Source organism: Rhodnius prolixus, unplaced genomic scaffold, assembly GCF_049639745.1.
Source record: "Rhodnius prolixus isolate KJV_2025 unplaced genomic scaffold, Rpr scaffold_1, whole genome shotgun sequence".
In the NCBI taxonomy this organism is placed as follows: Eukaryota; Metazoa; Arthropoda; class Insecta; order Hemiptera; family Reduviidae; genus Rhodnius; species Rhodnius prolixus.
Genome location: NW_027411581.1, coordinates 47825175 through 47842112, shown reverse-complemented (window position 1 = coordinate 47842112; position 16938 = coordinate 47825175). Strand labels below are relative to the sequence as shown.

General features: G+C 31.1%; 4 protein-coding genes across 7 annotated transcripts; 2 read left to right on the top strand and 2 right to left on the bottom strand.

Annotated features, from left to right (window-relative positions):
* Positions 1–195: 195 nt before the first annotated feature.
* Positions 196–13659, bottom strand: Papst2 (adenosine 3'-phospho 5'-phosphosulfate transporter 2). Of its 4 annotated transcripts, none has more exons than XM_074117842.1 (8): positions 13530–13659; positions 8359–8448; positions 7286–7480; positions 7062–7183; positions 6091–6353; positions 5680–5870; positions 2540–2718; positions 196–2437 (listed from the first exon to the last, which is right to left on the bottom strand). In XM_074117842.1, the coding sequence occupies exons 3-8, from the start codon at positions 7463–7465 to the stop codon at positions 2284–2286; spliced, it is 1089 nt and encodes a 362-aa protein (XP_073973943.1). In that variant the 5' UTR covers positions 7466–7480; positions 8359–8448; positions 13530–13659; the 3' UTR covers positions 196–2283. The 4 variants fall into 4 exon arrangements, with proteins under 4 accessions (XP_073973943.1, XP_073973951.1, XP_073973962.1 ...); XM_074117850.1 differs by lacking the exon at positions 13530–13659 and adding an exon at positions 12591–12627; XM_074117861.1 differs by lacking the exon at positions 13530–13659 and adding an exon at positions 12307–12473.
* On the top strand, positions 7837–11712 carry Mat1 (CDK-activating kinase assembly factor). The gene is made up of 6 exons (XM_074117921.1): positions 7837–8016; positions 8142–8308; positions 8377–8555; positions 8766–8969; positions 9576–9753; positions 10833–11712. The coding sequence occupies exons 2-6, from the start codon at positions 8185–8187 to the stop codon at positions 11093–11095; spliced, it is 948 nt and encodes a 315-aa protein (XP_073974022.1). The 5' UTR covers positions 7837–8016; positions 8142–8184; the 3' UTR covers positions 11096–11712.
* LOC141449010 (NADH dehydrogenase [ubiquinone] 1 alpha subcomplex assembly factor 3) lies at positions 12903–14999 on the top strand. The gene is made up of 4 exons (XM_074118001.1): positions 12903–13061; positions 13128–13257; positions 13327–13471; positions 14595–14999. The coding sequence occupies exons 1-4, from the start codon at positions 13021–13023 to the stop codon at positions 14855–14857; spliced, it is 579 nt and encodes a 192-aa protein (XP_073974102.1). The 5' UTR covers positions 12903–13020; the 3' UTR covers positions 14858–14999.
* A 114-nt stretch (positions 15000–15113) lies between these two features.
* Positions 15114–16695, bottom strand: LOC141449023 (3-oxoacyl-[acyl-carrier-protein] reductase FabG-like). Its single transcript, XM_074118024.1, has one exon. The coding sequence runs from the start codon at positions 16647–16649 to the stop codon at positions 15873–15875; it is 777 nt and encodes a 258-aa protein (XP_073974125.1). The 5' UTR covers positions 16650–16695; the 3' UTR covers positions 15114–15872.
* Between the last annotated feature and the right edge of the window lie 243 nt (positions 16696–16938).

Genomic DNA, 16938 nt, shown 5'->3' with positions numbered 1-16938 from the left:
GCAGAAAAAAATCTACTTTTGTAAATGTTGTACAAAACATCACTATTTTTATTATTAAGATGTGTAAAGGAAGAAGCTCTAAAACAATTTTATTCAGGTTCCCAAATTAGCTCTAAAACTAAGTTAGGCAGCTCAAAGAAAGATTTTGATTGTTTAAATAGAAGGGATAGAAGAAAAACATTTTTAAAAAATAAGTTTGGAACTTGAATTAATTAATTTTATTTGTAACAATTTTCGTTAAGATTTTATCTCCAAAACGTTTAATAAAAAAATACAGTTTCATGTAAACATTAATTATTATTTTATTATTTTCATTTAACTTAAATCCCAGAAATCTGAGAGAATTTTCTATTAAAAAGTAGTAAGTACTTGGGGTGAGCATTTTGAACTTAACGTTCAAGTAATGTCACAGTACTAAAATTTTAAAAACTGCAATTGAAGGTATAGTATAATTTCCAGGTATTTCTAAAAAACAATATTTTTTAAATTTAAAATGTGCACTTCGTATACCTTCATTAAGAATAATGAAATATTTCTTTTATTTTCCTTAAACTTTATTTTTTTTATTAATAAGATTCATTGAAAGAAATATCCAATACAATAATGATATCTGAATATAATAATATAATGTAATGAACATAATAATGATATATGATCCAATATATAATGCAGTAAGAAATTGTCTTATTAACATGTTTTCTTTGGACCGAAGATTTATAAAATACGAAAGGAAAATTGGGGCTTTAAAAGTCAAATTAAAGGAATATTATATTACGCTCATTAATAGTTAAAATTTCACATTGCTTTTACAAAAACTGAATTTAATTAACAACTGCTTTGAAGTAAAAAAAATAAAAAATCTAATCAAATTATTCTATATTTTATATTAGGTAACCAACCTTCCTAATCTAAAATCGTAAATTACAGTATTTCATACATTCTAAACAGTTAACCTTTTATTGCTAAGTTCACAATTATTCAATCCTTAATCTTGGATAGGCTCTAACAATATCTTGATTCTTCTTCGTAGATAGTTGCAATGGCTTTTTTTTTTTTAGAGTTTTCAGCAGATTTTATGAATATTTACCCCCAGTTAATTACAAACTCCCGGGATTTTCTTATTTTTAAGTTTATGGCTTAGTATTTAGTAACATAGCTCAATGAACGAGGAGAGATTTGTTGTAAGGCGTATTTCGTGAAGACACAAATAACATTAATACTCGTACGATATCATGTTTATAGTGATTTGTCTACTGTTTTAAACATTTCTTAAGTATTCCGTTACGAAAAAATAATATTTTCTTAAAAATTAATATCTTTTTGGCATTATTACATTTTTTTTAATATCAGATTTCTATAACACAAACTACATAATAAATAAATAATATTTTATATATATATGTATTGGAGTATTATTTCCACCTCCTTAAAATCCTTAATGATCTAATTCAATTTATATTTGTAATTATCAACTCTTTAAACAAGTTAAATAACAGGTTTGTTTAAATAATATTAAATTATTGTTAAATAACATGAAAGACTCTACGAGTTAAGTTAATCCTCTTCCAAGTTTTCGATTATGAACCAACAGCTCTTTCAAATAAATTTACATTCTATATTTTCATTTAATATACCTATTAAAAAACCTCCAGTCTTATCGAATAATATAAATTTTTCTTTAAATTAAATCGCATCAAACAATTTTAAAAACAAGCCACATAATATTTTAGAATTATACAATTTAGAAGCGTTCATTGCAAAACATAAAACATTATTATGAAGTGAAGGTGCAAATAATTCTACATTACTTTCTGCTAATGACAATTTTGTAATTGTTTGATATACTTTAGTGTGTGAAATGGTAAGCAAGTTCGCCTTTGAGCACAATAAATCAAAGGAATTTCACTCAACTACCTCTGGAGGATCCTGCGTATTGTGTTTGGATGCCAACTTAAGTGTGGTATATGTTATTAGGCTGGGATACCCACAAGGATAAGATTTCTCATGAAGTGGCTAGTTGATTTACTCCTGGAGGGGAGGGTGAGCCAACAGTTCAGATTAAAATATTGCAGGTGACCTTGCACAACAGAGAATACTTGGAGTATTGAATTGTTAATTGTTAAAACTGTCCGGTAGGTCAGTTGTATAAGTTAATATAAGTCTTAATAGAGGAAAGTGAAGTATATATTAACTTAAATTTTATTTTCAGTATTTGTTACCATCTATTTTGGTGTGTCAGGTTTCTTTTTAATGCATAAGCAATTCAAATATCAATCACACCTTTCAAACTGTCGTTTCCAAGGATTTTTTGTAGTGTCTTCTGGTGACAAATTTCAACCATTTTAAAGATAAACTTAAATTTGAGCTCCCAATATTGTTTTTAGACAGGAAGCTGAAATATATACCTAATACTACTAATCCACCAGCCCAAACGTAACTGAAAATAAACAGACTTCTTAATATTTCAGAGTAAATAAATAAACTTGCTGATTAAATTAGCAAATAGTAGCAAAAGAAAAATGAATAACTCTTAACTTACTGCATCGTGAAAGGTTTAGAGAAAAATAAAAATGATATCACAATAGAAACAGCTTTACGACAAGTAGTAACTGTAACTGCAGCAAGTGCTCCACATGTTTTTACAAGGGTCAACACAACTTGCACGCCTAAGTAGCCAGCCATTGAGAAAATCAATGCATAAAAATAAACCAGAGGCTTCTGTAACAATAATGGAGTTCCAGGAGCTACCGTTATTACAAATTATGCCTGAAATAATAATGAGATTAAGGTTGATAATTAAAAATACATATTACTACAACTGTTAACCCCGGGGAGCAAAAAAAATTCTTACATATTAAACTAAGTATATCATTTTTAAATATATAGTTAAATACTTAGTTTGTAAATTGTATACTGGCACTGAAAAGGATGTGAGCAAATTTTCTTACAGATAAGCAAGTTCCAGCTTTTCAACTCAGTTTGTCGTGCCTTGGTCTGCTACGCGGCGCAAGTATGGGGGTTTGAGTCGAATGAAATTGTGGAACATTTCTTTATTAAAAAATTATTTTCTCTCCCAGCAATGACACTTAATTTTATGTAGCATTTAGAGACTGGAGTCGATCGTGATTTCCTTTCTATGGCCTCTTAGATCAAATTTTAGTGTATGTAATTTAGAAGTATATCATTTTTAAATATTTAGTTAGTTGACTGGGGATGTCATTCTTAAAAAAACGTCACAGAAAATAACTGTTAGGTATACGAGACATTCATCATGATAATTTTGTTTTATTTGAAGCCTCAAAAGTACTGTTCTTATCAGGCAACTTTCAGTGAATTCCATCCTCACTTAGTCTATAGTCAGTTTCGCACAGTTAGTCTATACATCTTTGGTACAAGAATTCTAGATTGATTTCCGTAAGGATTTCAGAAGTTGTTTATCCTGCATAATGAATAGCATAAAAGTTAATGTATTGGAACCAATGGAAGTGAGAACTGCACTGTTTCATAAGATAGTACCATAGTAACTAAACAACCATTGAGTTTATCTACATTAGTGATGAGGATTGTATTTTTCACCTGCTTTTGATGATTTTTCAGCAGACAATAAAAGAGCAAAGTATATTCTTAAGTTAAAACTAATTCTAAATAATTTTCTGACGAAAAGATTGACTGGTAATGTATTAAATTATTAAACGTTAATGTATTAAATGTACGTTATCTGTCTAAATTATTTCTTTTAACTTAAACATTTTTTGGATGAAATTTGAAAGCAACGAAGGGAGGCAGAGAAATTTGTTCACATCCCTACGACTTTTTTTGGAAAAATTTAAAAAATTCTATAGCACTGTTATTGCAAAAACAGAGCCCACGTGCTAAAATGTTCTCAAAAAAAGACTCTTACTTTTGGCGAGAGTACCCAGGTCACTGAATAATAAAGACAACTTTGCCGAGTGAGAAAAAATTAGCTTATGCCATCTTCCATGAGTTTAACTACACAATATTAAACGCGTGAATGTTAAATCAATTATTGTGGTAATTACTACACATTAAATGCATTAAGTGTTCATTAAATATTTATATTAAATATATATCTGACTTAGTGAAAAAGCTTGAAATCCTTGCCTGCTATGCCAGTATTAATCATCTGGAAGTAAATACAGCTAAGACAAAAATTATACACTTCCATAAAGGCCGACCAAAAAAGATAAAAAAATTGTATTATTTGGGTGAGGAGGTGGAAGTTGTATCAGCTTTCGACTACTTGGGAATTAGATTCTCAAATTCTGGTTTGTTCCACCTCGCTTCCAAATTAGCCGCATCTAGGGCCTCATCTGCTGTTGGCTCAGTGTTAGAAGTATGCCGCAAGGGTAAATTTAGATCAATGGAATGTAGAAGTAGGGTCAATGATGCTATTTCCATGAGTACTCTCTTTTACGGGGTTGAAATCTGGGGGTTGAGATATCTATCTGAAATAGAAAAAGCGCACCTGGAGTTCTACAAAAAGCTTTTTTCATTGAATAAAAGTACTCCTGCCTGGCTTATCCGAACTGAGTTTGATCTGCTTAACTCCAGTTATAATGTGGTCAAATCAGCGCTGTTCTGGATCTGCAAGCTCCTTGAGATGCAAGACCATAGACTTCCTAAGTTGTGCTTTTTGAAGCTAAAACATATCCATTTTAGTCATAAACCCTCGATAAAGTACAACTGGTTTTCGCAGATGAATTATTTATTGAGTCTGATTGGCTCAAATGACATCCTTCTTGAAAGAGACCCCACAGCCTTTAAAAACTCTATCTCTGGAACATTAAATAGATATAAGGAATTCCAAAAGTCAAAAGACCTAGATCTAATGCACTCAGCAAAGTACAGCCCTATTTACAACGATATACTTGCCACAAGTTCGGTCTGCCAATATTCTAGCGAATTGAATTTGCCATTTGGTATAGTGAAACTAGTCACACAATTGAGGCTTTCGGGCAATTACCAGATCAAATTGTCAGTGAAAAATGTCACACACCTAATAAAACCTAAGGAAATATGCACAATATGCGGGCGTAATGATGCGGAAGATTTGTACCACTTAATAGTAGTTTGTCCGGTTTACGAATCTCTTCGTAATCAGTACATACTGCAGGTTAAGAATGTATCAATGGAGCAGTTCCACAATGTGTTTGTTTTTAGGTGCGAAAATGAAATTAAACAATTATACCTCTTTACAATTAATTGCCTCAAAACACGATCATTTATACTAAATGAATAGTTTACAGTGTGAGAGATTGATTACATACTTATATCGCCACTTTTTGTCCGTTAATATTCTTGTATTCATAAATTATACATCTGCTACTTAAAATATGGATACAATGCAGTGTGCTGTATATTTACTGTTATTACTCTAGATTTTATGTTTTACTGTTATTGTATTATTTATATATTCTGGTCTCTTTTTTCTTACCATGTTGTTCACTATATTTGACCAGTCTTCATTTGTACGGGGTATGTCCCCAAGACAAATTATTATAAATAAAAAAAAAAAAAAATATTAAATATATATCTAAACATTTAGGTTTCTTAATATTTCGGTATAAAATGGAAAATTTAAAAGCTTTCCTTCTTTTTACTTACTTCAAGCATAGTAAATTGCAAAAAATTAAAAAGTATAAGCAGAGAAAAACTAACATCAGAACAGAAATTATATCCTGTTTGTAGGCTTCCGCTTAGAACCATGATAACAGCTAGATAAACAAATCCTATGGCATAGGAATAGAAAACTACTTCAACATTTGTAGCAAAATAAGCCTTCATTGATTTCTCTTGAACATTTCCGATTATTGCATCACATAGTAATGCACAAGATATTAAAGTTACACCTGAAACAGAAATGCTACAATAAAATACAGCTAATATGATCATAAAATATAAATACTTAAAAAAAAAAGCAGGATATTGCAAAACAAATCCCGATAATTACAATTAAGTTAAGTTTTATAAGAATAAGTTAATTTTTATACAAAGAGTTCAAAACCAAACTTTTAATTACTTAAAATCTGTACAAACAAACAAAAAATCAATGTAAATAAAAAAACTCACCAAAAGAACTAAAATTTGGCGATACTCTGCTGTCAGCCAGTGTAAAACAAGATAGTCCGATGCACATAAAAATACAGGCAAGAAAATCTATCATTTTGTATTTCTTTTTCTGTATTAATATTGAACCAAACATAACTGGAATAAGCTTGCAACATTTGAAAATAACTTGAGTTGGATAATTAAGGTACGATAAGGAAGCGTTTGAAAAGCCTATTGTACCCAGCGTTAATCCAGCTAGCAAGCAATACACTCTCAAAGGGATCCTAAAAAACACAATGTACTTAAGCTAGAAGTTATAAACAAGCATGGAGTGGCAAAATTTATATTTACTTCTTAAAAACTTATTTTATGTGAAATTTACGAGTCAATCCATCACAATAAACAATTAGAATGATTTTAAGCTGGTTTGAGATGAGTGATAGTACATGGGCTCAGATAACACTTTTTTGCAATCATGGTCTAAATGTTATTATAAAGCTATCAATATCAGCGACAAATTCTTCTCGAAGTGCAGTGCAACAAGAAAAATAACTGTTCAACTTGGAAGACATTAAGGAATTGCCACTACTTAGTGCCCTTTAGACTCGCGATTCGAAGGGCCCGGGTTCAAATCCAGCTGGTGGGCTCTACTGCTCACGGCCCTGTGATATTGCTGAGTTGTTTGCAAAGAGAGAACATTGGCCGTAAAGGCTCCAGTAAACTTGTTCAATTGAAATAGTAATTAACCTTTTACAGAGAATTAGGTTGAACAGCGTGAGATCTAATTTTGTTTTTGTTTTTTAAACATATGATTGAACTATTTCATACATAACGAATAACATTCTGTAAAAACTAATTCTTTAAAATAATTGCAATAATTATATTTCACTTTACTTTGTTGATATTTTCTGTTGATTGAATATCCAGAAATTATAAACAATTGATAAGAAAAAAAAGACCTTTAAAGACGAAAGTACATATCTCATACCTACCTCCTGGTTGTAGTTCTTGTGAAAGTACATTCTACACAGGCAAAAGTAGTGTATAAAAAAAATTGAACTAACGTTAAATACCAACCGTACGGTTTAAATCCTTCCAGGGTAAATATCAATTCCTAAAAGCACACAAAACTGTTAGGATGGCCAGATAGATGTACAGGTATACTCAGTAACAAAGTAAAAGGAAAATATGTACATATGCACCGAGGTGTACATACCTGCAGGTAACCATATATCACATACAAAACGAATACAGCAATGCAGCAAATTGTGAACTGTATTTTGGCACTATAATTGGTTATGTTAATAAACAAAACTTTTACATCATTCTTTTTTGTACCGCTTTGCAATTGATCGACATTGTGTTCAAACTTCGAAACATCCACTTTGACATCCATGAGTTGTTGAGAACACTGCAACGACGAGTAACCTATCAATCAACTGAACCTATCCAGAGTCTTACCAACTTTGTTAATGAGACAAAATACTAATGAGTATCAATCCATTACGTAATGTCATCAAAATATATATAAAAAAATATAAATATAAATTGATAAGACAAGTGGCAAGTTTTAATGCCTCTTTCCTTCAAAATTAAATTACTTTATTTCAGCTAACCTGAAGGATCAGTTACATTTAAAGAGACTGTTTCAGAGAAAATATTTACAATTTATTTGCTTCATTAACTCTTTTGCGATACGAATTTACGATTACATTTGCTCCACATCTAAACGAATTTTACTTTTTGGTCATTTCAGAAAACTTTCAGGAGAACTGATTACAAATTAAATAAAAAATAATCATATAAAAATGACATGAATATTCAACGAACTAGGTCAGAACTAAGTATCTTTAAAGTGACGAAAAATAATTTTTAAAAAATACTGAGAATGGTACAGTGTTTGCCGTGCACACATACAGTACTCAGCAGCCAGCACAACACGGGATGGTAATCTTGATTACGGTTATACAGTTTAAAGTGTAGCTATTTGAACTCGGAAAGTGTACTAAGAAGATTTTACAGAAATAATGGGGTAATTGCTTGTTTATATCCTGTGCTTTGGTTTTTTTTAGGTAATTAGAAATTTAAATTCTAATTGGTCTACGATTTAATACCATGGAAGACCAAGTGTGCCCTCGTTGTCGAACTACCAAATACAGAAATCCTTCACTTAAGTTGATGGTAAATGTTTGTGGACATTCACTTTGTGAAAGTTGTGTAGACTTGCTTTTCCTTAAAGGTAATTATTATTTTTTATGAAGCACATGAAGATTTGTAATGTATACTCACAAGTTCCTACTTTTAAAGGTTCGGGTTCATGTCCTGAATGCCAGGTACCTTTGCGAAGGAGTAATTTTCGTGTTCAGCTTTTTGAAGACCCTGTGATAGAGAAAGAAGTAGATATTAGAAAAAGAATTCTTCGTGATTATAATAAAAAAGAAGAAGATTTTGCAACTTTAAATGATTACAATGATTATTTAGAACAGGTACATATATTTTACTTTATTTTCGTAGTGGAATTGCTTAGGTTAAATTCTGTTAAATTATTGAAATCCTAGCTTTTGATGCTTGTTATATGGGTTTGGGTTCAAAGCATCAAATCATTTAGGGCTGCTAAGCCAAAACGATTTGTTGCTAGCGTTGAAATAAATTTTTTAATATAAATTGAATACAGGAATAACAACTTTTTTTTTAAGGTTGAGGAAATCATATTTAATCTTACCAATGGAATAAATACAATAGAAACCAATCGTAGAATTGATCAATACAAAAAAGAAAATCGAGAACAAATTTTAAAAAGCAAGATGAAACTTGGTAGAGGAGAGCTAGAGCTTGAAGAACTTATTGAAGTGGAGAAACAAATGGAACAAGAGAGAATCAACGATCTCGCACATGAGGAAGTTAGTACTAACCTAGTGTTTATTATTATAATTATTATTATTATTAGGGGTATGGCCAAAATATTACGGGTTGAGATAATTAGAGTAATTGATAGTTGCTGCCTGTAAGAGGAGTGGTGGGTAGATTTTAAAGAGGTGGATATTTGGGTTGCACTTAAAACTTTAACAAGCATTTTACTGCTCCAAATTAATTTGTTACTGATTAAATAAGCTTACTCAGATATGAAATTTTCCTGAAGCCCCGGGAAAAAAAGAAAGAGCAAACGAGTTGAGTTAGTTTGGTTGGATTTTAGGCACTCACGCTGTTGCTGTCACCAAGAAATTTATTGGCAGCGCAATTGAAGATTGAAGAATAAAGAAATTTACAGAAGCAAGTTTATTAGAATGTGTAGTGTAATTGTAAGTCATCTTAAAGATAGGCTAATTCCGAAACCTGTCAAGGATAAAATAATTTTTTGAAAAACATATCTTAAACGGCTTTCTATTACTTCATCTGTAATTTTTTATTAATAATCTTCATTGCAATGTTTTTTACATTACCATTTTTGTGGTAATTGAAAAATCTACATACATTACATAATCTTAAACAAAATTATTCTTTAACAGGTGGAACAGAGGAGGAAAAAGTTGAGAGCTAAAGAAGCTCTTATTGACGAACTAATGTTTTCGCACGGCGATGCCGCAGACATATTAAAAAATTTTCAGGCTGGTCTAGATGCAGAGTTACGAGCAGAAGAGGCTGCAAAAGCTAATTCAGCTCCCAAGCAGACCCAGTTTTCTACTGGTAGTTATAATTTTTATTGCTGATTATTAAATTAATAATAACTTTAACATTTGCTAAACCTGGTAAAATAATACGTCATGCTTTGGCAGGCGTCAGTCTGAGTTTTTTTTTCTGGAAAACTCAGTTTCCATGAGCTTAGTTTTATTCCATTTATTTAAGTACTATCTTGAGATATGAAAACGATTTAAGTGTGAAAATGGTTTGTTTTAAGCGTATAATAACTTCCGATATTGAGAGTTCAAGCCAGTTACGACTAAGTCAGCAAGAATGCGTAATATAATTTTTTGTAATAGAACGATTATTGCTTACCACGAAGCGAGAAGTTGTTACAGAAAACTTAGCACTTAAAGAGCACAAGTTTCTTTGCTTAATTAACCAGTTAGTTCTTAGTTTAAAGAGGCCAAGAATTCAAGAAGTACAGTTGTGTCAGACAAGAGTGGGATTTTGAAAGGCGGAAAACGCGGAAGTGTGTAAAAATAATTATTGGCCGATAAGCCAGTATATCTGCTACAAAGGAACATTAATTTCTAAGAGGGTTATCGCGATCGTAGGAACCTTTCTCTTAATTTCTACATGTTTTAAGTCTTAGTTTTTAAGAAGGAAGGCCGTCCAACCGCCAAGAGCGTTGGTTCTATAAAAGTCGACGATTGGAATCGTAAATTATGTTAAATACTTAGCGTTCTCGCTAATCACTCGCTTGCCGTTTTCATCGCATTTTTAGGAATGCATTCTGCTAAGGCAGGTATTGCGAGAGTTTGGTCCAGCTTTGTTGCTCAAATCTTGGACACTATTGAGAATCGAACCAAAGTGAATAGAATATTTTTTGTTGTATTTAAGCTGCTGAATCACCTCCCGAAGTTTCGACCACTCCTCCGCATACACCCTTTATATAAGTGTGTGTTTAAGGTTTACTTATACTGTTTTGTTTCCGAGAAAATTCATTCTAGCGTTCTGAAGCAAAAGTTACATAAATCATTTAAAAGTGCTATTCACCCGAGATTTTTAACCTGTTCTTTAATTGTTTTAAATGAAATAATTGTCTTCAAATAAATGGTTATTATTTAAAAAAACTATTGCAGGTATCAAATTCACTGAAAGACATGCCTACAAGCCTATAATTTTGCAAGAAGAAGGGCCTCTCTACGTGTATGAATCTCCAAGATTTGAGTGTAATGGTCCAACACCTCCAACTTGGGCAGAAATCACTTCAGAAGGTTCTGGTTATTTGGATCACATAAGGCGTCCAACTGCAGATGAATCTGCCGGTGGTTTTGATTCTGCAGTGAGTTGCATGCGTGCACTTCAAGAGGCCGTAGTATCACTTTACTATACGAATACATGACAACAGTCGGATTCGTCGCCTTTATCTAATATTCGTGCTCGTGATTTTAAAGGTGATATCTGGGAATGAATTGCATTCATTAATTCTTAAACTCACTTTTCGTGAGAAAGAGCCGTTGCAAATTTATGAACATAACCAGAAAGAATAAAAATTAAGTAAATTTAGAATAACACATGTAGATTTATATTTTTTATTAGTTTCATTTTATTTGTCTAATGAACCCTTTATTAGGTCACTGATGCTAATTTTCACTGTCATTGTTTAAAAATAATTGACAAATGGTATATAATACTTGATTATACGAGAATAAAAATTTACTTTTTCAACCCAGTATAAAAACTTCTCTCTCTTTTTTTTTTAATTGAATAAAGTTAACTTAAATTCAAATCAGATTTTATTATATAAGTTAGAGAAGAATATTCCAAGTTTGTACACTTTAATAACGAAATAAAATAAGATAAAGACCTAAAATCTATCATAAACATTTCAGTATCTGTATTTAAAAAAAGAAGAAGATAAATTAGTAATATATACTATTATAACCTTGTAAATTCGAGCACATGTATGTATATTTTGTACTCTGAAAAAATTCGTCAATAAACTGTATATATGTGTAAGATATTTAATTTTAATTTCCACCCCCGTCTTTCTGCGCATGCTCGTAGCTTCGATACCTCTTTTTTCATATTAACAATTATATTAATTATTCATGGAACTCATTATAAAGTTTGTAAATTAGTTATGTTCTGAATTTACGGAAAGAATAAAGGAACCTCTTGTAAATTAAATATAAATGAAAAAAGATTTGAGAATTAAAAGAAATATTTTCTGAAATAAGATTAGTGGTTGGTTAGAAGATTAATTTCCCTAGCCACTTCTATAGTGCTTCTCCCGCAGGATCATATCCTAAGTTGAGTAAGACTTTATTGCACAACCACCTAGGGGTTACAACATTCATACTCCGTGCCAGTTCATTAGAGATTTTACTGTTGCAGACTAAATTCTCTGATGAACTACACTTCCACAGTATTTTCCTCTTTTTTAATAGTCTGCCTTTAATATATGTACGAGTATATGTTATATATCGTAATATATTATACATTTTATGAATAATTTACAAATGTATTTTGTATATGCTATACACATAGTATATGTTAAAATTAGTTTTTAATTGACCGAACCTCTACACATGACGCTAACAATTTAATTACCTTAAGGAAGAACTCAATAGTGAATAAAATTCCGGGTCTGAGGAAGATCGCTTGACCGCAATTTCGAATCTCGAATTTTTTTTTTTAGTTTTTGAATACCTAGATAGTGACAGAGCGTTTTTTTTTTTTTTTAATTTGATAAGATATTTCAGCATTTTAGATTATTATTCCCAAATCATTTTTATCGCAATGCTGGCCTGCGTTATAAACAACACAAGAGTTATTTCATTATATAAGACATTAACCTGTATAGAAAAATAATCTAAGTATAGCTATTTACAAACCTGCTCGGAGGTTCAATGCACTAACCTAATGTGATAATCTTTCTTTTAAGAGCTTACGTTTGAAATTCTTTTCTAGAATTGATAGCGGCTCCAGATAGCAGGAACCTTCTCAAAGTACTATTTTATTATAGTGAACATACTACTATAAAATATGAAACTTATAAAAATCTACTTTTCGAAGATTAAACTTTTTTCGAAGTTTTAAAAAAATGTTGAGTTGAGTTGAGAATAAATTGTAATAAGGAAAAGACGAGGAGATTTTTCACATCAGTTTTACTTCATTTGTTTTATCGATAACATTTCATTACCAAAGTCGATTACCTTTGGAGAACAATAATGAAACCTTCCTTCAGTGACAAAATTCTTGTAAGAGATTATGCGGCAAGATAATTAGAATTTATAAGTTATAAAGCGAAAGACAATAAATAAAATGTTTATGAAAACTGTTTCTAGAATAGTTAATCTATCCAGGTATTCTCTCATTCTGCACCTACCAGGTGTCAAATATACGGAATAAACTATTGGAATTTGTTTTAGGGCCCAGAACTTTAAGTGCATTTCTACCACTTCATCTTTAAAATCTGCTTATGATAGCGATGGGAAAACAACAGTTACAATGCTTAATCAAGAACCTAATTTAGGAATCATGATAGATACTTTTAGCCAGGTTTCGAAATACTCAAGTCGAGTTTTATCGGTTAAGTAACATAAAATTGATTTTTGTTTGTTTTTTTAGGCTGGATTTAGATTAAATAATGGTATGTTTGTAATCGGCCCAATGATTATTTTTCCTAAAACAGTGCTTAGTTGGAATGTTGAAGGTGATCATGACATTAATGAAAAATCACTTGTTCTAATCCCGCTGCTTGAACCTAGACTTGGTTAGTTTTTACTTATTATTTTCTTCAAAAAAAATATCAAGTTTTAGTTTATACATACCTAGTAACTTATTCTCTTTCTTTAATTCAATAAGACGCGTCAATATCTGAGGTCTTTGGGACTGGTGCCATTTTAATCCACTGCTAGAATGGACAGTGAGCATGAACCACCCCCTCTCCCCGAAAAGGCCCTTTATCGAATTTGCCTCGAAAATGTTATGGATGTACAGGTATATAATTAGCACACTAAGTTTAAAGAAACCTCATAATTGAAATATCCATTTAATTGGATCTGCCGGTTACGGAAATCCCCCAAGTATTTTCCGGAAACGGTCACTTCAGCAATATTTTAAGCTTTCCAAAATATTTAAAAATGACAAGTAGGTTGAGATGGTGAAAGCTCCTACACTATCCAACATCCAATTAAAGATGGATTTCTGGCAGTTATCACCAGATCTATTAAGCAATCTTCTGATAAATAGTTTACTTTTTGAAATAAGTAGTTAGAGAAGTAAAATAAGAAACATTTTATGATTCCTTAAGCATTTTTCCAGGAAAACTATAATAAGGGGATTTCTTCGAGAGGAGATTGGGTAGGCTTCCTATTTAAGTACCATTTCAGGGTAATAAACGATCTAGGAGCTTTAAATACGTATGTTGCTAAAATTAATTTTACATCCAGTGTAACCCTTTAGTGAAAAGATTTTTACTCTTTCTTTCCCCAAAATATCACCTAAATTGTCACTTAACTTATGTAACATTAAACAAACTACTTGTATTTGAATTATTTTACGGAGAATTTTCGTTTTAGCATACTTCCGGTGAGGAGGAGGCTAGAGCTTTCTTTTAAACATTGTGCAATTTTAGGGCAATAATTATATTTTCAAAATATAATGATCAATGAATTAATTTCTAAAATTCAAAATTTGAAGAATGCTTAAGTTAGAACCAAGACAATTGTGGAAATATTCCTGTGACTATCCAAACCCAGATTTTTATGTTTATAATCTGCATCTTTTTAATTTTGTTTGTTATGTTGTAAGAACAAATACTACGTGTTCTCCGTTGTCCACAGCAGTGGTATAGTAATGGTTACGTTTTGCTATATTTATTTACTTTTTAATAGATATTCTTGTAATTGGATATGGCAAAACAACTGTTGACCGCCCTAAATTTGATGAATTAGTGATGAACTTAAGAAGACAGCGTAAATATTTAAATGTTGAAGTGTTACCTACAGAAAAAGCTGCTACAACTTATAATTTTGTAGCCGCCGAAGGAAGATTTGTAGCTGCTGCATTAATACCTCCACTTGAAATATCTTATTATGAAGAAGACATGGCGTTATCAAAGCTAAAACGAAAAGAACTTTATACTTTAGAAGATTAATTGTTTTCCTTCCGTAGGTTTGTTAAAGTCGCCAACCTATATAAAATAGGTAATCTGTTTCAACTCATTATGAATTTTGGTACACATTCTGACGTTCAAATTGATATTATACAATGATTTGTAATAAATATTTGTTACTAAACTGTTTTAGTATTTTAGTTCTGACAATTACCTCACTTCAGAAAAGTGACAATGAAGTATCCAAGTTCAATATTCCTGTTACTGTTTAACTTTATGGAGCAGAATTTTGTCTTAATTTAGGTACATAAAAAAACAAGGATTCGAAGAAAATTATTTTTTGTAATTTTTTTTTTATGAATTAAGAATGTGTGGACATTTTTTGTTCAAATGGCGTATTTTAAATTAAATTGTTCAATAATTTTGTAAGCTTAATTATCTCGGAACATGTAAGTTGAGTTCCAAATTCGATTAAACTTGGTTGCCTGAAAGGGTCACTAGACCGGCTAAATTTATTAGTTTTTTAATTTCGTTACGTCAATAAAGATAAGAGCTGGTCGAGATAGTGCCCTAAATTTGTATGACTAATAAAAACTCACCGTTTCCTGTTTTATTTTTTTGTTGGTCACAAAAAAAGTTTCTAAGCCATTAATTAAATAATAATAAAAAAAATTAAGATTTTACCCTGTTATTGTTCCGCTTTTTCAAGTAATATATTATATTTTAGTTTCTCTTTAGGCTTTAACTATTATCTATGTAGGGACAGGCTGCAGCTGATTTTATGAATACTTTCAACATCTGCAGCTAATTGTTTCCTGATTTCTGTTGGATAAACTTTAGGAATTTGTTTTTTTTCTGATGGATTATTTTTTAGGACTTATGCAATGAAATGGTAATATACTTTATGGTTATAGTCTTTTTTCTGTAAGTTAATAATAGTTTTTTTTTTTTAACCAAATTCAGATTAAAAAAGGTACAGAAAAATAAAATTTTTTTAAACTCATCGTTATGTATTTAAACATAAGCCTTTAACTTTTGCCAATTTTAAAACATGGTTTTATCTTGGACATAGAGCATGTCTACCACCATCTACAGGTAAATTAGCGGCTGTTATGAAACTAGCTAAATCGCTGGCGAGGAATGTGATGGTATTAGCCACTTCTTCTGGCATACCGGGTCTACCAAGTGCGTGCGTTTCTTTAGATCTTTCCAAGAATTTTGTGTAGGCTTCTTCATTCATTCCTCCTCTTTTTTGAAGTTCAGTAATGGTAACTCCTGGGTTAACACTGTTCACACGTACTTGTTTGGATGCTAGTTCTAATGCTACGCAATTTGTAAATTGGTCCACTGCAGATTTTGACATACAGTATGCTAATACTCCTGGAAAAGATCTAATACCATTGACACTTGATACGTTTACGATGTTTCCTTTGCTTTTGATTAAATAAGGAACAGCGAGCATCGTTAAATGATATATTGATCTGACGTTGATGTTAAACATTCTATCGAACTGTTCTAAGGAGGTATTCTCTATTGAGCCCGTTTCTATAATGCCAGCATTGTTCACCAAAACATCCAATTTTTTGAATCTTTTTACAGTTTCATCAAAAATTCGCTTTGTGTCTTCTTCTTTTGAGAGATCACCTGTAACTGTTAACGGTATCTCACCCGAGCTGGAAACTTCTTTGCATTTTTTTGCAATATTTTCCAGATTAATTTTATTCCTACCAGTCAAAGCTAGAGATGCCCCTAATTTGGCGAACTCAATTGCTGTAGAAGCTCCTATTCCAGAGGAAGCCCCAGTTATTAGCACAATTTTCCCACAGAAGTTCATCACTGGTACTTCACTTTTACTTACTACTTTTTTTGATTGTTTAACAACACTAATCGATACTTAATTTTCCTTATCGATGCAGCAAAGTGTCTTATTCAAACTTTTTGTAAATTGTTGCTATTTATGAGCAGTAAACGATTTTTTTTATTTTTCTTTATTTAAAATCATTTTAATTTTTGATGTACTTCAATCGTTATTAGCATACAACTTGAAACGAAAATGCATTTCTGCTGCATCAGAGGGAGGGTATGAATCAATTTTGGAAGAATATAAGAAAGAATTTTAAGCA